At 45.3% G+C, this 25,304-nt stretch overlaps 1 protein-coding gene across 6 annotated transcripts in view; it reads right to left on the reverse strand.

Annotated features, from left to right (window-relative positions):
• Window positions 1–25,304, reverse strand: part of LOC122940143 (alpha-2-macroglobulin-like) — a 201,401-nt gene that overhangs the window by 16,723 nt on the left and 159,374 nt on the right. For all 6 annotated transcript variants that reach the window (XM_044296537.1, XM_044296538.1, XM_044296535.1 and 3 more), the window contains 7 exons: window positions 24,808–25,013; window positions 20,970–21,185; window positions 20,761–20,885; window positions 20,333–20,423; window positions 18,740–18,805; window positions 17,586–17,688; window positions 359–424 (listed from right to left, as the gene is read on the reverse strand). In XM_044296537.1, coding sequence (XP_044152472.1) covers window positions 359–424; window positions 17,586–17,688; window positions 18,740–18,805; window positions 20,333–20,423; window positions 20,761–20,885; window positions 20,970–21,185; window positions 24,808–25,013 — 873 coding nt within the window. The remainder of the gene's footprint in view (window positions 1–358; window positions 425–17,585; window positions 17,689–18,739; window positions 18,806–20,332; window positions 20,424–20,760; window positions 20,886–20,969; window positions 21,186–24,807; window positions 25,014–25,304) is intronic.

A 25,304-nucleotide genomic window follows, 5' to 3' on the forward strand; every position in this document is an offset into this window, starting at 1 on the left:
TAAATTTGGCGAAAAATGTATATATGGATGTCGTTTTTTTTGCAAAATTTTACAGCTGAAAGTGAAAAATGTCATTTTTTTGCAAAAAAATCGTTAAATTTCGATTAATAACAAAAAAAGTAAAAATGTCAGCGGCAATGAAATACCACCAAATGAAAGCTCTATTAGTGAGAAGAAAAGGAGGTAAAATTCATTTGGGTGGTAAGTTGCATTACCGAGCAATAAACCGCTAAAGTTGTGGAGTGCCGATTTGTAAAAAAGGGCCTGGTCACTAGGGGGGTATAAACCTGTGGTCCTTAAGTGGTTAAGTAAAAACGAAACAAAACAAAACTTCTATATTCTTCTTTTGCTACCGTACCTTGATTTGTGTTACTTTTGTCTTCTCCGCTGCAAGGGGAATTGTATTCTGTAACTGCATGTTCATCTGAAATATAAGAAAGTATTAAAAACAGAAACTTGACCACTTTGTAAATGCAAAAAAGATTTAAGCTTCTATCAATGTAATATCACATTGCTGGTATGCACCAAGAACCAGTAAGGGCGGGTTACCCTTTGCGTTATGGAATTCCGTTATAGGGTTCCGTTATAGCAGTTATAATGAAATATAATGGAATTTTAAGACAGAAGGTAAAACAGAAGTCTTTAAGAGGCATTCCATTTTGCTCCTGTCAATCAAGACTATTTTTTCTGTTATGTATAACGGAACAAAACTGAACCGTTATTTGTGGCCATAGACATGTATTAAAGGCTTCCGTTTTGCATTCTGTCCTAAAATTCAGTTTTATTCCATTATAACAGAATTCTATAGCGCAAATGCGAACCCGCCCTTACTTGTTAAATATCCATATTGAGTGATCAAACTTTATAATGGGGCATAATTGTACAATATTGTTCACTGCTGCTTTGTTATAGGAGCATAATAACAAAAAGAATGATCCTGATCTATCAAAAGGCAAACACTAGCACCGCCTTTACGAACTCCGCTGACTTTAATGGAGTTTATTAGGATGGAATTTTATGGGAAAAAATAGTGCATCATGCTGTGCTACTCTGTTCAGCTTTATGTGCGGAACCCATGACAGAGACTCCTAGCCTACGACACAGATGTGGACACAGCCGAAGAAGAAGCTTGAGATGAGGAATATTATTTTCTGTTTAAAGAGGGCCTGTCACTTCTGACATGTCTGTTTTGTCTTCCCAAAAATATATCTATTCTGGAGCAAACTCTACACTACTCACAAAAAAGTAACGATATTTGGCTTTCGTGTGAAATTTATGGAAAGCGTAAAAAGTTCTCGCTACAGTGATATTATATCATGAAAGTAGGGCATTTAAGTAGAAGCAGCAATAGTGATTTCCTCATCTCAAACAATTTATTGAAACAAAAGCCAAAAACAGTGATGGGTATACCCCCACAAACAATGTCAATGTCTCAAAACTTGTCATAGGGCCTTGAGCATCAATTACAGCTTGGCAATGATGTCTCATGCTGTTCACAAGTCGACTTATTGTCTGCTGAGGCATGGCATCCCTCTCTTCTTGAAGGGTGGCCCTGGGGAACAGAGTTACAAGCCTCTACACGGCGACTCAGCTGATCCCATAGGTTTTCAATGCGATTTAGGTCTGGAGAAAGTGCAGGCCACTCCATTTGAGGTACCCGAATCTCCAGCAGCCGTTCCCTAATGATGCGACCTCGAGGAGGTGGCGCATTGTCCTACATAAAGGTTAAATTAGGCCTGTGTTGTTGATGCAGAGGCACAATGACTGGATTAATGAGGTTATTCAAGTAGTATTGGCTTGTCACTGTACCAAAGTGTAGGGCAGTTCTGTATTGACTAGACACACCTGCCCACACTGCAACACCATCACCACCAAAGGCTCGTCTGGTGACAACAGTGGCTGATTCATATCGCTCTCCTTAATGTCTCCAACATCGTTGGTGGCCATCATTTCTGCTCAGCATGTATCAAATTTCGCGTGAACAGCACAGAGGTCCACTGGTCCCTCTTCCAGCATAGATGTTTTCTGGCCCATGCAAGACGATGACGTCTGTGTCTGATGGTGTGGTCAGGTACGCTTGCAGGTCATCTAGCAAGCAGACCATGCTGATATAGATGGTTTCGAATGGTCTGACGTGACACTTGAGTGTCTCTTAGTGTTGATCGAGCACTAAAGTGCTTGTGTGCTCTACCGAGCACAATGGAAGTCAATGGGAGAACCCCCTGCACCCCCTGCTCAGAAGAGAAGAGAGTGTCTGGTTCACAAAAAAAAGTTAAAAATTGCACTGTTCATGAGTAGTGTAGATTGCGAATATTCTAATCGCGAATTTTTATAGCGAATTTTCCATGCAAATAGTTTTTCAGCTGAAAAACAAGGCAGATTCTGCTCATTTGCATGTCTTTCCCATATGCCCATATTTATGCAAATGAGTTTACATGACAAAACTGTATAGAAAGGTTATTCAATATTATGTTAGGATAATCAGAAAACTGTTTGTCACCCTAATGATATTGATCTAGGTGCGCAGGTCCACCCAAGCCATCCAACAGATATGAAGCAGCTTTGAGGCTTATTGGCTCTCAGTCAGATGAGAGCTGGTTTGGAATGTCTCATAGTGCACAAGGCTGCCATTGTAAGGTATGCTGACTGTATCTGTCTCATGGATAGATTGGGCACATACCTGGCTTTTGGCATATAGCCTTTGTGTGGTTGTCTATTGTATGTCATAGGTAATGGGAGTTCAAGATGCATCCAGCCATTCTCCTAATGCTGTTTCCAAACCATTTTGATGGGGTTTCCATCAATTTCTAGCCTTTTTTTATGAACCAGACACCCTCTCTTCTTCAGCGCAGGGGGTGCCTGGTTTGCTGCTCGGGTCTCCTATTGACTTTCATTGTATTAAATTGTACTTGAGTACACGCAGTATTCGGCCAAACACTGCGATGTGCTCGCTCGATACTAGTGCCTCTCACTTCCATTAAATGTGCTTGGAGTTGTGTGACATTTATCATCCGGTTCTGCAGGGTATTGTTCGCAATGAAGCGGTCATCGGTGTGGGATGGGGCCAAAGGACGTTTACTTCTATGCCTTTATGAGACTTTTCCAGTCTCTCTATGTATCTTTGTTACAACCTGCTGAAGATACTCTGTGACACTCTAAGGCCCCTTTCACACGGGCGAGTTTTCCGTGCGGGTGCGATGCGTGCGGTGAACGTATTGCACCCGCACTGAATCCTGACCCATTAATTTCTATGGGGCTGTGCACATGAGCGGTGATTTTCACGCATCACTTGTGCGTTGAGTAAAAATCACACCATGCTCTATATTGTGCGATTTTCACGAGACGCAGGCCCCATAGAAGTGATTGGGGTGCGTGAAAATTGCATAGCATCCGCAAGCAAGTGCGGATGCGGCGCGATTTTCACGCACGGTTGCTAGGAGACGATCGGGATGGAGACCTGATCATTATTATTTTCCCTTATAACATGGTTATAAGGGAAAATAATAGCATTCTGAATACAGAATGCATAGTAAACTAGCGCTGGAGGGGTTAAAAAAATAATTAAAAATAATTTAACTCACCTTAGTCCACGTGAATCACCATGGTAAAAGATCATGTGACGTACCATGTGATGACCGGAGTGACGTCATCAAAGATCCTTTACCTGTATTTAATGCTCACCACAGGTCCTATTCAACAAAGGAGGCACAAGGAGATGCCGGGCTTCGCGATCACGTGGACTAAGGTGAGTTAAATTTTATTTTATTTTTTTAACCCCTCCAGCGCTAGTTTACTATGCATTCTGTATTCAGAATGCTATTATTTTCCCTTATAACCATGTTATAAGGGAAAATAATACAATCTACGGAACACTGATCCCAAACCCGAACTTCTGTGAAGAAGTTCGGGTACCAAACGGGCGCGATTTTTTTCACGCGAGTGCAAAACGCAATACAATGTTTACCCTCGCTCAGAAAAATCACGGGTGTTCCCGCAACGCACCCGCCTCTTATCCGGGCCAAAAATATGACGCCCGTGTGAAAGAGGCCTAAGGCTACTTTCACACTTGCGGCAGAGTGATCCGGCAAGCAGTTCTGTCGCCGGCATGATGATCCAGCAATCTGCATGCAAACGGACAGCATTTGTAGACGGATCTGGATGCAGATCCGTCTTAGAAATGCATTGCAAGAACGGATCCGTCTCTCTTGATGTCATCTGGAGAAACGGATCTGTTATATATTTTTTCACATTTTTACCGGTCTGCGCAGACCAGAAGGACGGATCCGGGATTGCGCTATTTTTAATGCCGGATCCGGCACTAATACACTTTAATGTAAATTAATGTTGGATCCGGCATTCCAGCAACTGATCCGGAGTCTTGGACGGAGATAATACAGCATGCTGCGGTATTTCCTCCGTCCAAAACGCTGTTCAGTGACTGAACTGAAGACATCCTGATGCACCCTGAACGGATTTCTCTCCATTCAGAATGCATGGGGATAAAACTGATCAGTTATTTTCCGGTATTGAGCCCCTAGGAAGGAACTCAGTGCCGGAAAAGAAAAACGCTAGTGTGAAAGTACCCTAAGCTCAGTGGCCACTTCTGTCTGAGAACATCCTGCTTGAAGCCTCGCAATGATGAGGTACTGTTGATCAATTGTTAGGTGCTGTCTTGGTCTCATGATGACAAAATGTAAACAGCATGATGAGGAGGACTGTTTAAATACCAATTCTAATTGAACCAGGATTCATGGATCAAACACATGTTGTGAACTTTACCATTAGCTCCTTGTTAGAGAACAGCAAGTTGTGCAAAAAGTACTGAAACATTGAACAGTTGGACATGTGTATTCAAATGTTTAGGGAAGGTCAACTGTAAAGGTTAGAGTGCATTTTAGGTTCATCCTAAAATTTCACCCACAAGCCAAATATTCATAACTTTTTGTGAGTAGTGTACATTGTCTTGTACTTATTATTTCTGCTAAAAGTTTATGTATTTTCTAGGTATGAGCGAACCCGAACTGTATAGTTCGGGTTCGTACCGAATTTTGGGGTGTCCGTGACACGGACCCGAACCCGGACATTTTCGTAAAAGTCCGGGTTTGAGTTCGGTGTTCGTCGCTTTCTTGGCGCTTTTTAAAAAAGGCTGCAAAGCAGCCAATCAACAAGCGTCATACTACTTGCCCCAAGAGGCCATCACAGCCATGCCTACTATTGGCATGGCTGTGATTGGCCAGTGCAGCATGTGACCCAGCCTCTATTTAAGCTGGAGTCACGTAGCGCCGCCCGTCACTCTGCTCTGATCAGTATAGGGAGAGGTTGCAGCTGCGACGTTATGGCGATATTAGGCAGTGATTAACTCCTCCAAAAGACTTCATTCAGTGATCGATCTGCAGCTGTGGATGATTGAACTGCTGCTATTCAATTGCTCACTGTTTTTAGGCTGCCCAGAGAGTTTTTCATTCACTTTTTTCTGGGGTGATCGGCGGCCATTTTGTGTCTTGTGGTGCGCCAGCACAAGCTGCAACCAAGTACATTTAACCATCAATAGTGTGGCTATTTTTTAGCTATATCCTACATCAGGATGAAGCTGTCACACCAAGTGCATTTAACCATCAATAATGTGGTTATTTTTTGGCCATATACTACATCAGGGGCAAGCTGTCACCAAGTGCATTTAACCCTCAATAGTGTGGTTGTTTTTTGGCTATATCCTACATCAGGGTGAAGCTGTCACACCAAGTGCATTTAACCATCAATAGTGTGGTTATTTTTTGGCCATATACTACATCAGGGGCAAGCTGTCACCAAGTGCATTTAACCCTCAATAGTGTGGTTGTTTTTGGCTATATCCTACATCAGGGTCAAGCTGTCACACCAAGTGCATTTAACCATCAATAGTGTGGTTATTTTTTGGCCATATCCCAGTCTAATTCTGACTGTAAACGTATACCTGTCACCCAGCGCCTAAATACTAGGCCTCAAATTTATAGTCAGCTAAATCTGTGGTTATCGCTGTGGCTGGGCAAGTTATTTAGTGTCCGTCAAAGCACAGTTTTTGTTCTGGGTTGAAATACAATTCCCAATTTAGCAATTCTCTAAATTAGTGGTTTCTGCTGTATCAGGCCTACTTTAAATCCATCCCTAAAAGGGTATATCAGAATCAAGGTGCTGATAGGGTCATTCTCAATAACTTGACACACACGCTACTGTGCATATCCCAGTCTAATTCTGTCCATAAACGTACACCTGTCGCCCAGCGCCTAAATAATAGGTCTCAAATTTATAGTCAGCTAAATCTGTGGTTATTGCTGTGGCTGGGCAAGTTATTTAGTGTCCGTCAAAGCACAGTTTTTGTTCTGGGTTGAAATACAATTCCCAATTTAGCAATTCTCTAAATTAGTGGTTTCTGCTGTATCAGGCCTACTTTAAATCCATCCCTAAAAGGGTATATCAGAATCAAGGTGCTGATAGGGTCATTCTCAATAACTTGACACACACGCTACTGTGCATATCCCAATCTAATACTGTCCGTAAACGTACACCTGTCACCCAGTGCCTAAATACTAGGCCTCAAATTCATAGTCAGCTAAATCTGTGGTTACTGCTGTGCCTGTATTAGTGTAATACGGTACCTAAATAGATAGGCAGATAGTGTTAGGTGTCTGTAAAAAAGGCCTGAATTTGAATTCAATACATTGGGCCAAATAATATTTTTGTTGTTGTGGTGAACGATAACAATGAGGAAAACATCTAGTAAGGGACGCAGACGTGGACATGGTCGTGGTGGTGTTAGTGGACCCTCTGGTGCTGGGAGAGGACGTGGCCGTTCTGCCACATCCACACGTCCTAGTGTACCAACTACCTCAGGTCCCAGTAGCCGCCAGAATTTACAGCGATATTTGGTGAGGCCCAATGCCGTTCTAAGGATGGTAAGGCCTGAGCAGGTACAGGCATTAGTCAATTGGGTGGCCGACAGTGGATCCAGCACGTTCACATTATCTCCCACCCAGTTTCTGCAGAAAGCGCACAGATGGAGCCTGAAAACCAACCCCATCAGTCTGTCACATCACCCCCATGCATATCAGGGAAACTGTCTGAGCCTCAAGGTATGCAGCAGTCTCTTATGCTGTTTGAAGACTCTGCTGGCAGGGTTTCCCAAGGGCATCCACCTAGCCCTTCCCCAGCGGTGGAAGACATAGAATGCACTGACGCACAACCACTTATGTTTCCTGATGATGAGGACATGGGAATACCACCTCAGCACGTCTCTGATGATGACGAAACACAGGTGCCAACTGCTGCGTCTTTCTGCAGTGTGCAGACTGAACAGGAGGTCAGGGATGAAGACTGGGTGGAAGACGATGCAGGGGACGATGAGGTCCTAGACCTCACATGGAATGAAGGTCGTGCCACTGACTTTCACAGTTCGGAGGAAGAGGCAGTGGTGAGACCGAGCCAACAGCGTAGCAAAAGAGGGAGCAGTGGGCAAAAGCAGAACACCCGCCGCCAAGAGACTCCGCCTGCTACTGACCGCCGCCATCTGGGACCGAGCACCCCAAAGTCAGCTTCAAGGAGTTCCCTGGCATGGCACTTCTTCAAACAATGTGCTGACGACAAGACCCGAGTGGTTTGCACGCTGTGCCATCAGAGCCTGAAGCGAGGCATTAACATTCTGAACCTTAGCACAACCTGCATGACCAGGCACCTGCATGCAAAGCATGAACTGCAGTGGAGTAAACACCTTAAAACCAAGGAAGTCACTCAGGCTCCCCCTGCTACCTCTTCTGCTGCTGCCGCCTCGGCCTCTTCTGCTGCTGCCGCCTCGGCCTCTTCTGCTGCTGCCACCTCGGCCTCTTCCTCCGCCTCTGGAGGAACGTTGGCACCTGCCGCCCAGCAAACAGGGGATGTACCACCAATAGGGATGAGCGAACTCGAACTGTATAGTTCGGGTTCGTACCGAATTTTGGGGTGTCCGTGACACGGACCCGAACCCGGACATTTTCGTAAAAGTCCGGGTTCGGGTTCGGTGTTCGTCGCTTTCTTGGCGCTTTTGTGACGCTTTCTTGGCGCTTTTTGAAAGGCTGCAAAGCAGCCAATCAACAAGCGTCATACTACTTGCCCCAAGAGGCCGTCACAGCCATGCCTACTATTGGCATGGCTGTGATTGGCCAGAGCACCATGTGACCCAGCCTCTATTTAAGCTGGAGTCACATAGCGCCGCCCCGTCACTCTGCTCTGATTAGCGTAGGGAGAGGTTGCAGCTGCGACAGTAGGGCGAGATTAGGCAGATTAACTCCTCCAAAGGACTTGATTAACTGATCGATCTGCAGCTGTGGATCATTGAGCTGCTGATCCTCAATTGCTCACTGTTTTTAGGCTGCCCAGACCGTTTGTCAGTCACATTTTTATGGGGTGATCGGCGGCCATTTTGTGTCTTGTGCGGTGCTGCGACCAAGTGCATCCAAGCTGCGACCAAGTGCATATAACCCTCAATGGTGTGGTTGTTTTTTGGCTAAAGCCTACATCAGGGTGAAGCTGTCACACCAAGTGCATTTAACCAGCAATAGTCTGTTCATTTTTTGGCCATATACTAAATCAGGGGCAAGCTGCGCCTGTCACCAAGTGCATTTAACCCTCAATGGTGTGGTTGTTTTTTGGCTAAAGCCTACATCAGGGTGAAGCTGTCACACCAAGTGCATTTAACCAGCAATAGTCTGTTCATTTTTTGGCCATATACTAAATCAGGGGCAAGCTGCGCCTGTCACCAAGTGCATTTAACCCTCAATGGTGTGGTTGTTTTTTGGCTAAAGCCTACATCAGGGTGAAGCTGTCACACCAAGTGCATTTAACCAGCAATAGTCTGTTCATTTTTTGGCCATATACTACATCAGGGGCAAGCTGCGCCCGTCACCAAGTGCATTTAACCCTCAGTAGTGTGGTTGGTCAAGCTGTGACACCAAGTGCATTTAACCAGAGCTATTTGAAATCTATCCCTAAAAGGGTATATAATATTCAAGGTGCACATTGGGTCATTCAGAATAACTTCACACACACCCGCTACTGTGTATTTCCAAGTCTAATTCTGTCACTAAACCCATACCTGTCACCCAGCGCCTAAATACTAGGCCTCAAATTTATATCCCGCTAAATCTCTCGTTAACGCTGTCCTGTTGTAGCTGGGAAAGTTATTTAGTGTCCGTCAAAGCACATTTTTTGTTCTGGGTTGAAATACAATTCCCAATTTAGCAATTTCATAATTTAGTGGTTTCTGCTATATCAGAGCTATTTGAAATCTATCCCTAAAAGGGTATATAATATTCAAGGTGCACATAGGGTCATTCAGAATAACTTCACACACACGCTTCTGTGCATTTCCAAGTCTAATTCTGTCACTAAATCCATACCGGTCACCCAGCGCCTAAATACTAGGCCTCAAATTTATATCCCGCTAAATCTCTCGTTACCGCTGTCCTGTTGTAGCTGGGAAAGTTATTTAGTGTCCGTCAAAGCACATTTTTTGTTCTGGGTTGAAATACAATTCCCAATTTAGCAATTTCATAATTTAGTGGTTTCTGCTATATCAGAGCTATTTGAAATCTATCCCTAAAAGGGTATATAATATTCAAGGTGCACATTGGGTCATTCAGAATAACTTCACACACACCCGCTACTGTGTATTTCCAAGTCTAATTCTGTCACTAAACCCATACCTGTCACCCAGCGCCTAAATACTAGGCCTCAAATTTATATCCTGCTAAATCTCTCGTTACCGCTGTCCTGTTGTAGCTGGGAAAGTTATTTAGTGTCCGTCAAAGCACATTTTTTGTTCTGGGTTGAAATACAATTCCCAATTTAGCAATTTCATAATTTAGTGGTTTCTGCTATATCAGAGCTATTTGAAATCTATCCCTAAAAGGGTATATAATATTCAAGGTGCACATTGGGTCATTCAGAATAACTTCACACACACCCGCTACTGTGTATTTCCAAGTCTAATTCTGTCACTAAACCCATACCTGTCACCCAGCGCCTAAATACTAGGCCTCAAATTTATATCCTGCTAAATCTCTCGTTACCGCTGTACTGTTGTTGCTGGGCAAGATATTTAGTGTCCGTCAAAGCACATTTTTTGTTCTGGGTTGAAGTACAATTCCCAATTTAGCAATTTCATAATTTAGTGGTTTCTGCTATATCAGAGCTATTTGAAATCTATCCCAAAAAGGGTATATAATATTCAAGGTGCACATAGGGTCATTCAGAATAACTTCACACACACGCTTCTGTGCATTTCCAAGTCTAATTCTGTCACTAAATCCATACCGGTCACCCAGCGCCTAAATACTAGGCCTCAAATTTATATCCCGCTAAATCTCTCGTTACCGCTGTCCTGTTGTAGCTGGGAAAGTTATTTAGTGTCCGTCAAAGCACATTTTTTGTTCTGGGTTGAAATACAATTCCCAATTTAGCAATTTCATAATTTAGTGGTTTCTGCTATATCAGAGCTATTTGAAATCTATCCCTAAAAGGGTATATAATATTCAAGGTGCACATTGGGTCATTCAGAATAACTTCACACACACCCGCTACTGTGTATTTCCAAGTCTAATTCTGTCACTAAACCCATACCTGTCACCCAGCGCCTAAATACTAGGCCTCAAATTTATATCCCGCTAAATCTCTCGTTACCGCTGTCCTGTTGTAGCTGGGAAAGTTATTTAGTGTCCGTCAAAGCACATTTTTTGTTCTGGGTTGAAGTACAATTCCCAATTTAGCAATTTCATAATTTAGTGGTTTCTGCTATATCAGAGCTATTTGAAATCTATCCCAAAAAGGGTATATAATATTCAAGGTGCACATAGGGTCATTCAGAATAACTTCACACACACGCTTCTGTGCATTTCCAAGTCTAATTCTGTCACTAAATCCATACCGGTCACCCAGCGCCTAAATACTAGGCCTCAAATTTATATCCCGCTAAATCTCTCGTTACCGCTGTCCTGTTGTAGCTGGGAAAGTTATTTAGTGTCCGTCAAAGCACATTTTTTGTTCTGGGTTGAAGTACAATTCCCAATTTAGCAATTTCATAATTTAGTGGTTTCTGCTATATCAGAGCTATTTGAAATCTATCCCAAAAAGGGTATATAATATTCAAGGTGCACATAGGGTCATTCAGAATAACTTCACACACACGCTACTGTGCATTTCCAAGTCTAATTCTGTTAGTAAATCCATACCGGTCACCCAGCGCCTAAATACTAGGCCTCAAATTTATATCCCGCTGAATTTGAATACAATACATTGGGCCAAATAATATATTTGTTGTTGTGGTGAACCATAACAATGAGAAAAACATCTAGTAAGGGACGCGGACGTGGACATGGTCGTGGTGGTGTTAGTGGACCCTCTGGTGCTGGGAGAGGACGTGGCCGTTCTGCCACATCCACACGTCCTAGTGTACCAACTACCTCAGGTCCCAGTAGCCGCCAGAATTTACAGCGATATATGGTGGGGCCCAATGCCGTTCTAAGGATGGTAAGGCCTGAGCAGGTACAGGCATTAGTCAATTGGGTGGCCGACAGTGGATCCAGCACGTTCACATTATCTCCCACCCAGTCTTCTGCAGAAAGCGCACAGATGGCGCCTAAAAACCAACCCCATCAGTCTGTCACATCACCCCCATGCATACCAGGGAAACTGTCTCAGCCTCAAGTTATGCAGCAGTCTCTTATGCTGTTTGAAGACTCCGCTGGCAGGGTTTCCCAAGGGCATCCACCTAGCCCTTCCCCAGCGGTGAAAGACATAGAATGCACTGACGCACAACCACTTATGTTTCCTGATGATGAGGACATGGGAATACCACCTCAGCATGTCTCTGATGATGACGAAACACAGGTGCCAACTGCTGCGTCTTTCTGCAGTGTGCAGACTGAACAGGAGGTCAGGGATCAAGACTGGGTGGAAGACGATGCAGGGGACGATGAGGTCCTAGACCCCACATGGAATGAAGGTCGTGCCACTGACTTTCACAGTTCGGAGGAAGAGGCAGTGGTGAGACCGAGCCAACAGCGTAGCAAAAGAGGGAGCAGTGGGCAAAAGCAGAACACCCGCCGCCAAGAGACTCCGCCTGCTACTGACCGCCGCCATCTGGGACCGAGCACCCCAAAGGCAGCTTCAAGGAGTTCCCTGGCATGGCAATTCTTCAAACAATGTGCTGACGACAAGACCCGAGTGGTTTGCACGCTGTGCCATCAGAGCCTGAAGCGAGGCATTAACGTTCTGAACCTGAGCACAACCTGCATGACCAGGCACCTGCATGCAAAGCATGAACTGCAGTGGAGTAAACACCTTAAAACCAAGGAAGTCACTCAGGCTCCCCCTGCTACCTCTTCTGCTGCTGCCGCCTCGGCCTATTCTGCTGCTGCCGCCTCGGCCTCTTCCTCCGCCTCTGGAGGAACGTTGGCACCTGCCGTCCAGCAAACAGGGGATGTACCACCAACACCACCACCACCACCTCCGTCACCAAGCGTCTCAACCATGTCACACGCCAGCGTTCAGCTCTCCATCTCACAAACATTTGATAGAAAGCGTAAATTCCCACCTAGCCACCCTCGATCCCTGGCCCTGAATGCCAGCATTTCTAAACTACTGGCCTATGAAATGCTGTAATTTAGGCTGGTGGACACAGACAGCTTCAAACAGCTCATGTCGCTTGCTGTCCCACAGTATGTTGTTCCCAGCCGGCACTACTTCTCCAAGAGAGCCGTGCCTTCCCTGCACAACCAAGTATCCGATAAAATCAAGTGTGCACTGCGCAACGCCATCTGTAGCAAGGTCCACCTAACCACAGATACGTGGACCAGTAAGCACGGCCAGGGACGCTATATCTCCCTAACTGCACACTGGGTAAATGTAGTGGCAGCTGGGCCCCAGGCGGAGAGCTGTTTGGCGCACGTCCTTCCGCTGCCAAGGATCGCAGGGCAACATTCTTTGCCTCCTGTTGCCACCTCCTCCTTCTCGGCTTCCTCCTCCTCTTCTTCCACCTGCTCATCCAGTCAGCCACACACCTTCACCACCAACTTCAGCACAGCCCGGGGTAAACGTCAGCAGGCCATTCTGAAACTCATATGTTTGGGGGACAGGCCCCACACCGCACAGGAGTTGTGGCGGGGTATTGAACAACAGACCGACGAGTGGTTGCTGCCGGTGAGCCTCAAGCCCGGCCTGGTGGTGTGTGATAATGGGCGAAATCTCGTTGCAGCTCTGGGACTAGCCAATTTGACGCACATCCCTTGCTTGGCGCATGTGCTGAATTTGGTGGTGCAGAAGTTCATTCACAACTACCCCGACATGTCAGAGCTGCTGCATAAAGTGCGGGCCGTCTGTTCGCGCTTCCGGCGTTCACATCCTGCTGCTGCTCGCCTGTCTGCGCTACAGCGTAACTTCGGCCTTCCTGCTCACCGCCTCATATGCGACGTGCCCACCAGGTGGAACTCCACCTTGCACATGCTGGACAGACTGTGCGAGCAGCAGCAGGCCATAGTGGAGTTTCAGCTGCAGCACGCACGGGTCAGTCGCACTACAGAACAGCACCACTTCACCACCAATGACTGGGCCTCCATGCGAGACCTGTGTGCCCTGTTGCGCTGTTTTGAGTACTCCACCAACATGGCCAGTGGCGATGACACCGTTATCAGCGTTACAATACCACTTCTATGTCTCCTTGAGAAAACACTTAGGGCGATGATGGAAGAGGAGGTGGCCCAGGAGGAGGAGGAGGAGGAGGAAGAGGGGTCATTTTTAGCACTTTCAGGCCAGTCTCTTCGAAGTGACTCAGAGGGAGGTTTTTTGCAACAGCAGAGGCCAGGTACAAATGTGGCCAGCCAGGGCCCACTACTGGAGGACGAGGAGGACGAGGATGAGGAGGAGGTGGAGGAGGATGAGGATGAAGCATGGTCACAGCGGGGTGGCACCCAACGCAGCTCGGGTCCATCACTGGTGCGTGGCTGGGGGGAAAGGCAGGACGATGACGATACGCCTCCCACAGAGGACAGCTTGTCCTTACCCCTGGGCAGCCTGGCACACATGAGCGACTACATGCTGCAGTGCCTGCGCAACGACAGCAGAGTTGCCCACATTTTAACCTGTGCGGACTACTGGGTTGCCACCCTGCTGGATCCACGCTACAAAGACAATGTGCCCACCTTACTTCCTGCACTGGAGCGTGATAGGAAGATGCGCGAGTACAAGCGCACGTTGGTAGACGCGCTACTGAGAGCATTCCCAAATGTCACAGGGGAACAAGTGGAAGCCCAAGGCCAAGGCAGAGGAGGAGCAAGAGGTCGCCAAGGCAGCTGTGTCACGGCCAGCTCCTCTGAGGGCAGGGTTAGCATGGCAGAGATGTGGAAAACTTTTGTCAACACGCCACAGCTAACTGCACCACCACCTGATACGCAACGTGTTAGCAGGAGGCAACATTTCACTAACATGGTGGAACAGTACGTGTGCACACCCCTCCACGTACTGACTGATGGTTCGGCCCCATTCAACTTCTGGGTCTCTAAATTGTCCACGTGGCCAGAGCTAGCCTTTTATGCCTTGGAGGTGCTGGCCTGCCCGGCAGCCAGCGTTTTGTCTGAACGTGTATTCAGCATGGCAGGAGGCGTCATTACAGACAAACGCAGCTGCCTGTCTACAGCCAATGTGGACAAGCTGACATTCATAAAAATGAACCAGGCATGGATCCCACGGGACCTGTCCATCCCTTGTGCAGATTAGACATTAACTACCTCCCCTTAACCATATATTATTGTACTCCAGGGCACTTCCTAATTCAATCCTATTTTTATTTTCATTTTACCATTATATTGCGGGGCAACCCAAAGTTGAATGAACCTCTCCTCTGTCTGGGTGCCGGGGCCTAAATATCTGACAATGGACTGTTCCAGTGTTGGGTGAAGGTGAAGCCTGATTCTCTGCTATGACATGCAGACTGATTCTCTGCTGACATGAAGCCAGATTCTCTGTTACGGGACCTCTCTCCTCTGCCTGGGTGCCTGGGCCTAAATATCTGACAATGGACTGTTCCAGTGTTGGGTGACGTGAAGCCTGATTCTCTGCTATGATATGAAGACTGATTCTCTGCTGACATGAAGCCAGATTCTCTGTTACGGGACCTCTCTCCTCTGCCTGGGTGCCGGGGCCTAAATTTATGACAATGGACTGTTATAGTGCTGGGTGACGTGAAGCATGATTCTCTGCTATGATATGAAGACTGATTCTCTGCTGACATGAAGCCAGATTCTCTGTTACGGGACCTCTCTCCTCTGCCTGGATGCCTGGGCCTAAATTTCTGACAATGGACTGTTCCAGTGTAGGGTGACGTGAAGCCTGATTCTCTGCTATGATATGAAGACTGATTCTCTGCTGACATGAAGCCAGATTCTCTGTTACGGGACCTCTCTCCTCTGCCTGGGTGCCGGGGCCTAAATTTATGACAATGGACTGTTATAGTGCTGGGTGACGTGAAGCATGATTCTCTGCTATGATATGAAGACTGATTCTCTGCTGACATGAAGCCAGATTCTCTGTTACGGGACCTCTCTCCTCTGCCTGGGTGCCGGGGCCTAAATTTATGACAATGGACTGTTATAGTGCTGGGTGACGTGAAGCATGATTCTCTGCTATGATATGAAGACTGATTCTCTGCTGACATGAAGCCAGATTCTCTGTTACGGGACCTCTCTCCTCTGCCTGGTTACCTGGGTCTAAATATCTGACAATGGACTGTTCCAATGTTGGGTGACGTGAAGCATGATTCTCTGCTATGATATGAAAACTGATTCTCTGCTGACATGAAGTCAGATTCTCTGTTACGGGACCTCTCTCCTCTGCCTGGGTGCCGGGGCCTAAATTTATGACAATGGACTGTTATAGTGCTGGGTGACGTGAAGCATGATTCTCTGCTATGATATGAAGACTGATTCTCTGCTGACATGAAGCCAGATTCTCTGTTACGGGACCTCTCTCCTCTGCCTGGGTGCCTGGGCCTAAATATCTGACAATGGACTGTTCCAGTGTTGGGTGACGTGAAGCATGATTCTCTGCTATGATATGAAGACTGATTCTCTGCTGACATGAAGCCAGATTCTCTGTTACGGGACCTCTCTCCTCTGCCTGGTTGCCTGGGCCTTAATATCTGACAATGGACTGTTCCAATGTTGGGTGACATGAAGCATGATTCTCTGCTATGATATGAAGACTGATTCTCTGCTGACATAAAGCCAGATTCTCTGTTACGGGACCTCTCTCCTCTGCCTGGGTGCCTGGGCCTAAATATCTGACAATGGACTGTTATAGTGCTGGGTGACGTGAAGCATGATTCTCTGCTATGATATGAAGACTGATTCTCTGCTGACATGAAGCCAGATTCTCTGTTGCGGGACCTCTCTCCTCTGCCTGGGTGCCGGGGGCTAAATTTATGACAATGGACTGTTATAGTGCTGGGTGACGTGAAGCATGATTCTCTGCTATGATATGAAGACTGATTCTCTGCTGATATGAAGCCAGATTCTCTGTTACGGGACCTCTCTCCTCTGCCTGAGTGCCTGGGCCTAAATATCTGACAATGGACTGTTCCAGTGTTGGGTGACGTGAAGCTTGATTCTCTGCTATGATATGAAGACTGACTCTCTGCTGACATAAAGCCAGATTCTTTGTTACCGGACCTCTCTCCTCTGCCTGGGTCTAAATATCTGACAATGGACTGTTCCAGTGTTGGGTGACGTGAAGCATGATTCTCTGCTATGATATGAAGACTGATTCTCTGCTGACATGAAGCCAGATTCTCTGTTACGGGACCTCTCTCCTCTGCCTGGTTGCCTGGGCCTAAATATCTGACAATGGACTGTTCCAATGTTGGGTGACGTGAAGCATGATTCTCTGCTATGATATGAAGACTGATTCTCTGCTGACATGAAGCCAGATTCTCTGTTACGGGACCTCTCTCCTCTGCCTGGGTGCCGGGGCCTAAATTTATGACAATGGACTGTTATAGTGCTGGGTGACATGAAGCATGATTCTCTGCTATGATATGAAGACTGATTCTCTGCTGACATGAAGCCAGATTCTCTGTTACGGGGCCTCTCTCCTCTGCCTGGGTGCCTGGGCCTAAATATCTGACAATGGACTGTTCCAATGTTGGGTGACGTGAAGCATGATTCTCTGCTATGATATGAAGACTGATTCTCTGCTGACATGAAGCCAGATTCTCTGTTACGGGACCTCTCTCCTCTGCCTGGGTGCCGGGGCCTAAATTTATGACAATGGACTGTTACAGTGCTGGGTGACGTGAAGCATGATTCTCTGCTATGGGACCTCTCTCCAATTGATATTGGTTAATTTTTATTTATTTTATTTTTATTTTAATTAATTTCCCTATCCACATGTGCAGTCTCTTTGCTCTGTTCTAGGCAGAGGAATGAATATTGCTCTGTGCAGGCACCAACTCCAATGCAACCACACTGCTGACCATGACTACTTAACCACTGGCTAATTCTTTCCACCGTTTTATATACACATCTTACCAGTCTCGTAGTAATCGTAGATCTTCATTATGGCTGGTTTCAGGTCCTTTACTTTAATATCTTGTTCAATGAAGAATGAAAGGTTGATAGAATCCTGCCCCAGCTACAAGGAAGAAAAGGATGCAGCTGTGAACATGGCTGACCATCAGTGATGTACCTACCATAGAGACAGACCATGGGACTGCTATGAAGCTCAGAAGGAGGGGGGCCCTGCACTAAACTTCTTCTCCCATTGGTATATTCACTGCATTTGAAATTCTACAGTGTTCATTGTAACTGTATTAAATCCTATGATCTGAGCTCCCCCTAGTGGTGGCCACAGACAGCCAACTTTGTAATGGAATGGAAGCAGGACATTCATTAGGCTACTTTCACACCAGCTTTTTTGCTGGATCCTTCATGGATCAGCAAAAACACTTCTGTCATGATAATACAACCGTCTGCATCCGTTATGAATGAATCCAGTTGTATTATCAATGACGGATCTGTCTCTAAAACCATTGTAAGTCAATGGGGGACGGATCTGTTTTCTTTTGTGTCAGAATAAACGGATCCGTCTCCATTCACTTACATTGTGTAGTCTTGCTCTGCATCCCAGGATGCACTCAAAAACGCAGCTTGCAGCGCTTTTGTGTGCGTCATGGGAACACAATATTCCGTTCTCTTCAGTTTAGTTTTGCCCTATTGACAATGAATGGGGACAAAACGCAAGCGTTATCCCCCGCTATTGAGACCCTATGACAGATGTCAGAAGCAGAAAGGGAAAACACTGGTGTGAAAGTAGCCTAAATGTATTATGTGAGTTTTTGGAAAAAATATGGTGGTCAGAATAAGAGTCATATTTATGAAGCACGTATTCCACTTTTTCTGACATTAAAGTCAGATAAAGCAGGTAAAGCAGAGTGTGGCTATAATTCTTTTTTTTCTATAAAAAATTTTAAAAAATTGTTAACTCATCAGAAATCTGGGAAGTCATACTTTATGTTTCATATTGCATGGGAGGGTTTGATGTATGTGTACTGGGAAATTGGGTGGGACAGGAAGACCCAGACTAAGTTTTGACCACGGTGAAAGAGAAAAGTAACAGTTATTAGAAGACAGACAAGCATTACTGTAATTGGCCTATAAAGTAATCAAAATGTCTGTGATCTAACCTCCTCCAGATACAGGGTCACCATATCCATCTGGATGTCACTTCTCTTTATCAAGTTCTCCTCCAACTGTGAAAAAAGAAGGCAGCAGATATAAGTCTAGGCGATGATTAAAGAGGAGCAAATCTTGACCAGGCAGTGCAAATGTCATCACACCTGGTCCTGTCAATCAAAGTGCAGAGGGTGCGGCAGTTGCAGAGAGAGCAGAGCCTCTAGGTGTAATGGTAACGCCCCCTTTGCTCCTAGAAGCTCATTTGCATATAATAAAACATCATTTTTCTCAGCAATGCGGACACATAAGAACATGGGACCAACACAGACGTCTTCAGCTGCCAAGCACACAGGTAACAGGTCAGCCAGTGTCATAGGTACAAAACTGCTGACAGATGCATTTACATTTTCAAAATGTGAATCTCCAACTGATCAATGTATTTGTCTCTTGTTATGATATCATTGGAGACTAGTAGGGTCTAAAACTGACCACACAAATTAGGTGAACCTGCAAATTTGACAGGATTGCTAATGGATATGTGAGAGGAGCGGATAGTCCTCTGATATCGACTATTATGGAAAAGAAGGATCAGCCATGCTGGAATTCAACATAAGCGGGGTCAGAGACAGCTTATTCCACTCTCCCCATGTTCGGACAATATAAGGAGTCGGGAGAAATAGGTGAATTAGCTCATTTGGCAAACAGCCTTCTTTATACGGATGTACAGTATACAGCTTTACATGGCTTCTACTGTGCTTCCTTATGCAGGCAAATTTATAGGAAGTCATACAATTTTTTTCCTGTGGGATTCTGTGTGAAATCTGATGAAGCCACATGAATGCGTAAGAATTTTTCATGAAAAACTTTGGCATGGTCCATCGGACTATATCTATACAGATGTGTTCTCCCTAAAAGCATTTCTTCTAGAGAAGACTGTCTCAGAGGCTGTGTACTAAATAATCCATCAAGCCTCCGTGCACTGTTGAACATGTTGTTTGCATGAGCTCCTAAAGGGTTGGTCCAGGTTTTATTTTTTAAAGGGCTTTTCTGGGATTTACTGTACATATTGATGACTTCATAACAGGTCATCAATATGAGATTGATGGGTGTCCAACTCCTGGCACCTCCACCAATCAGCTGTTTGTGGTAGCCGCGGTGCTCACCGGAGCTCACCGCGGCGCCGTCCATTTGATATCGGCTGTGCTTCGTATCACAGTTCGCCCCCATTCACTTTGAAGCTGTGCCTAGGCCATGTGACTGATGATCACTGGCCTAGGAAGAGACCTAAGCTCTCCAGGACCACCGCAGCCTCTTCCTACAGCTGATTGGCTGATTGGAGTCAGACCTTGACGATCTCATGCTGATGAGGATAGGCCATCAATATGTAAATCTCAGAGAACTCCTTTAAATCCCCTGTGTCTGGAATACCTGTGGAGAAATCCAACTGGAATGGAGAAGCAGGGAGCGGGTGAATAAGGCTTTCTCCATAGGTATTTCAGGCAGGGGGCCAAATAAAAAAAATAAAAAATTGGGCAACCTCTTTAAGCTACTGTAATACTCATGTTGAGGTAAGTGACAATGAGAGGTGTGAAAGATGAACTTACTTTTCTCACTGAGCTCTTTAGTGGAATGTATCCAGACAACATCTTCACATCAATAACAACCATATTGGATTTTTGCCTAGAACCTGTATATCTACAGTAAAATGAAAAATACAAAAAAGTAACCACAAGGTCATTAATATCAAAGCGACAAACGTAAGTGTAGAAAAATGATTGTATGACTTAGCACAGGGGCGTAGCTATAGGGGAAGCAGGGGAATTGGCCCCTTCAGGGCTCCTTTGACAGTATTATACAATGACATTATATACAGTAACACTATAGGAAACAGGATGAAGCGGCTGCTGGGCCTCGTCTGATAAGCCACAGGAGTGAGGGTTGCAAAGTTGTAGGGCGGGGGGGGGGGGGCAGTCATTTCTAGTTAAGCCACTGACTTAGCATATACATGTATAGCACAGTAGATGACACTCACCGAGCAGTGATTGTGAGCTCCAGTTTTGTCATTGATTCTTCTGCACATTCATTTGATTGAACCTCCACTTTAATTGCAAAGGTTTCTTCTTGTCTAGGTGGAGGAACGTTGTATCTCAGGACTGTCTGTGAGATTAGGAAATTGAGTTTAGATAAATGTACAGTATGTGGTAGATCAATACCGAAGAACTTGACAAAAATTCTACTTACTTGTACATAGACACAACCGCTTCCTGAAGATGTCACCGTATACTCTCCAGGTACTGTTGGCAGCGATGTACTCTGCAGAAGTAGCCTGTTATTGTTATTTACGCGGAACTGCTTCATAAATTCTGTCTTGGATGATACTGTCACAGTCACATCTCCTTTGTCACTGAAGGTGGCCTCTGCATACTTGGCCAATGCCTGAAGAGCCACCACTGTGTCCTGTAGAGAAAAAGTACTATGTTGACATTTGGTGAAAAGTTATTATATGTTTCTTTAAGTTGAATGGGTGTATACTGTACTTTTGGAAAAAAGTTTGTCATGAGATTGACATTTATAGGTCTCCATTATTTAAATGGCTTACCCTACAAAAATTAATGTAATGAAAAGTACATTTCAAATGAAGTATTATTGTAATAGGTTTTTGTATGTACATTACACTTTCCTCTCTGGTAGCGCCCCCTGCTGTTTCTCCTGTGTCTAACATTCTGGTCCACCTTCAGTTGGAGGACTGACATGCTCAGTATCTTCCCTGCTCCCTTACTTAGTGAAGCAGGCCAAATCCCTTTCATTCAATTTTAAATTCATGAGAATTTATGGCTATATCTCTCTCTAGACAGTGGAGAAGGAAATGGTAGGTCATTGGATACGCTAGAGCTCTTTATCAGTAAATTCGCTGGAGCTGGCGATAAAAGGGTTAACAAAAAATGACTTCAATGCACTCTTGGAAGGTGCTTGGCTGTCTCATAGTGATGAACTGCTGCTCACCCACAGAAAGGGAAGAAACAAAGCACAGCATATGAGAACCGATAAGGCTGACAATTACACTGGAGAGAAACATTTTTTGCATTGCTGTAGTTAAAATAATGCTGTGCAGTACTTCTGATGTCTCTTTTTTTTTTTTTATAGGATAACCCCTTTAAGGATGACTTGTCCATTACCTTCCTGCATAGTGTGGCAGATGTATCAATGGTTTTACTCTTGCAAAATATAGTGTAACCATATTTTGAAATTGCTTTGGAAAATGTGGGGAAATATAAAGTTCCTTTAAATTGGAGTCATGCAGTGTGCCAGCGACCCAATGCATAAGGGGTTAAAATGTCTCTTTTAACCTGTGTAATGTGTATGGTCTACCCTGAAGACTGTGAATAGAATTAACAGACCCATGAGAACAGTTTGTAGGTGGCGCTGCTCTACCCATTCCCTCCTTCGAGGGGTTGCAACTTAGGCTAGGTTCACACCTGAGTGTTTTACAGCGCGTTCCTACGCGCTGTAAAACGCTCAACAGGCAAAAACCAATGTTTCCCTATGGGCATGGTTCTCACCTGAGCGTTTTACAGAGCGTACGAACGCGCTATGAAATGCCCTACGCCCAAGAAGTACAGGAGCTTCATTGGGGCGTATTGTCGCGGGTAACACCTCTGTTTTTCATTGTACGCCTCTGTGGTCAATAGCAAGAATGTGCGTACGACGCGCGTTTCCAAAATACAAAAACGCCCCAAAATACGCCTCAGAAATGCTCGATATAAATGCCTGTAAACAGCGCTTATCGAATACGCTCAGGTGTGAACCCCGCCCAGGGCCGGTGCTACCATAAGGCAGACCAAGCGGCCGCCTTAGGGCGCACCCTGGGGGAGGGCGGAAAAATGTGACATGGAGGGGGAGAAATGTGACATGGGGGTCTGATGTCTGACATGGGGGTCTGATCTGAGGTCTGATTAACATTGGGGGTCTGATTGGGGCTGTGAGCTGAGGTCTGATTAACATTGGGAGTCTGATTGCTGGTCTGACCTGAGGTGTAACGGAAAATATTTTTTTCCTTTTATCCTCCTCTAAAACCTAGGTGCGTCTTAGAGGGCAAAAAATATGGTCCTTAAACCAGCCATTGTCTAAAGCAGAGAAAAGATACCAGGACCACAGAGAGGAGAAGCGTGGGGGGGGCGCCAAAATGTAGCTTCGCTTGTGTTGGCAAAAATCCTTGCATCGGCCCTGACCCCGCCTTAGTGAATTAATTAGAGCAGTGTGAGTGAGACAGAGAAAACATAGAAGCAACAGGGCAGCCATGGGAAGTGAGACCAGCGAGCTAAGGGATTTAACTGAGACAGAGCCCGATACCAGCCTCTGAGCGAGCAAGTGAGACATATCCTGGAGTGTATACAGCCATAAAGGAGAGGTGCATGATGAAGACTATAGAGTGTTGTGCTGCATTTAAAGAAGAAAGAGAGAGATTTAAGAGAGAGCTATTGCACCCCTTTGGTGGAAATATGAGAGAAAGTGCAGATATATTGCAGGATTGACTCATAGAGATAACAATCGGTCTGTTATTTCCATATTTGCAGTCCCCAGGAATTGAGACATTTAGATCTGCCAATCTGTGAATAATCAAGGTTGAACCTACTGCTGTGTAATGAGACAGTGGATCCACTGTGCCAACTAACCGGTTCGACTTTAGGCTGAACCTAAGGCCATTAGGTTCCTCCTGGTATTCACAAACCCCTGTATAGGGATGTGGACTTTGCTGTAGCAACCATCCACTACCTCCTGGGATAGTCCTGACAGGTGACCTATGGGGGTGACGGACTCCAGTGCAAGCACTGGGAACTCAGGATAGCAAAAATGCAGGGAAACGCAGCAGCAGTCTGAGGGGCAATAACTAGAACTTTAAACAGTTTTTTTGGGATTCAGGCAGTACACTGAAAATGTAGATGAGGTAGATGACACAGGATAGGCTTGAGGGCATGGTAGGGGTGCAAGGCGCAGGCAGGCTGGGCACTTGACAGGAGCACAGACAGGGCAGACAGGCTGGGAACTGAACTGAAACACGAACAGAACTGAACAGGAAGCGTGGGAGCACACAGACAGGATGGGTACAGGACTGGAACAGGGTAGAAACACAGGCAGGAATAATGCAGGATAAACACAAGCAAATCACAGAAGTACTAGACTATGATACACCATCGCAACTTGTAGAGGACATGGGTGAACAGGGCACTGGGTGGCATGGTGAGTGATGTGGTGTCTGCATAACACTGTGAGAACAACATGTATTTGTACTTTGCCAACCTCTTCGGTAAAGAACTGTTATTTTTTGTAAAGTCCTTTATCTGCTGTAAAGTCCTTTAGAGTCTACCTGACTTGCCACCTAACACCTACACCAACGGCACCCCAAACCATCCCCAAGCAGGAGACAGTCACCAGGGTGTGCTCTGAGCGGAAGAAAGGCTGTGCCCCTTCCTTCACTGTGTGTGCTCTGCCCAGCGAGAACCAGAGAACGATCACCCCCGTGAGTACTACTACTACCATCCTACACCACAGCCACCACTTCTATCCTCTGCACCCCAACGCATCCCCTGCGGGCCACTGATCACCACACTCATTTACCATTAATGTCCATCAATTTCCAATGTGGCCATATTGATCAATGTGTCCTCAAGGCCATGGATGGAAATATACTGGTGCCATTGGCACACTGTGTGTCAGGATTAATACATGTCCCATATGATAATCATTTATTAACATGCATTGTCATGGATGAACTTTAGTAAGTTTTACTTATATCATTACTTTAATCATTATAGGAATTGTAAATCTCAATAAATCCCAGTTTTAGATGGGTTTCTTCATTAATTCAGACGTAGTTTGTTGGTGATGGTACAGAGGGAAAGGGAACCACAGGAAGTTGACATGTCAGTATTCAGAAGGTAACATGGAAAAAATCAGGGAATACAATCTGACCAGACAGTACAGGATGTTACAATGTTGGTAATTACTATGTAGAAACCTCAATGGAAATAGCAGACTCTTTTTATAACTGTGTCATAGTAAAACATAATAACTTCTATACCTGTGTAGAAGAAAATCCTCCATATGGATTCTGTTGTTTGCTCAACCAATTTACAATCTCTGAGCCTTTGACTAAATCTTGAGTTGGACCAGAAAGGACGGCTAGGAGCACATATGAGGTCATCTCCACCTCTGCTGATGGAGCTCGGGACCAGTATGAGTCTTCAGACTGAGGTTTGGACAAACGTTCCCAATGCTGCTCACGATCTATTAATAATAAATTGTTAGTATGTAGGGAAATATTGTCTTCATAACACCTTGCTGACCATCTCTAAAAATTGTCAACGTGAATACATTTTACCAAGAATATAAAATGTGCTCAAACAACATACAGTATGTACAAAACAAGTATAGACAGATAAACCTAAGGCTACTTTCACACTAGCGTTTTTGGTGGATCCGGCAGGGATCAGCATAAACACTTCGGTCACTGATAATACAACCATCTGCATCTGTTATGAATGGATCCGGTTGTATTATCTTTAACATAGCAAGGGT

Source organism: Bufo gargarizans, chromosome 6, assembly GCF_014858855.1.
Source record: "Bufo gargarizans isolate SCDJY-AF-19 chromosome 6, ASM1485885v1, whole genome shotgun sequence".
Classification (NCBI taxonomy): domain Eukaryota; kingdom Metazoa; phylum Chordata; class Amphibia; order Anura; family Bufonidae; genus Bufo; species Bufo gargarizans.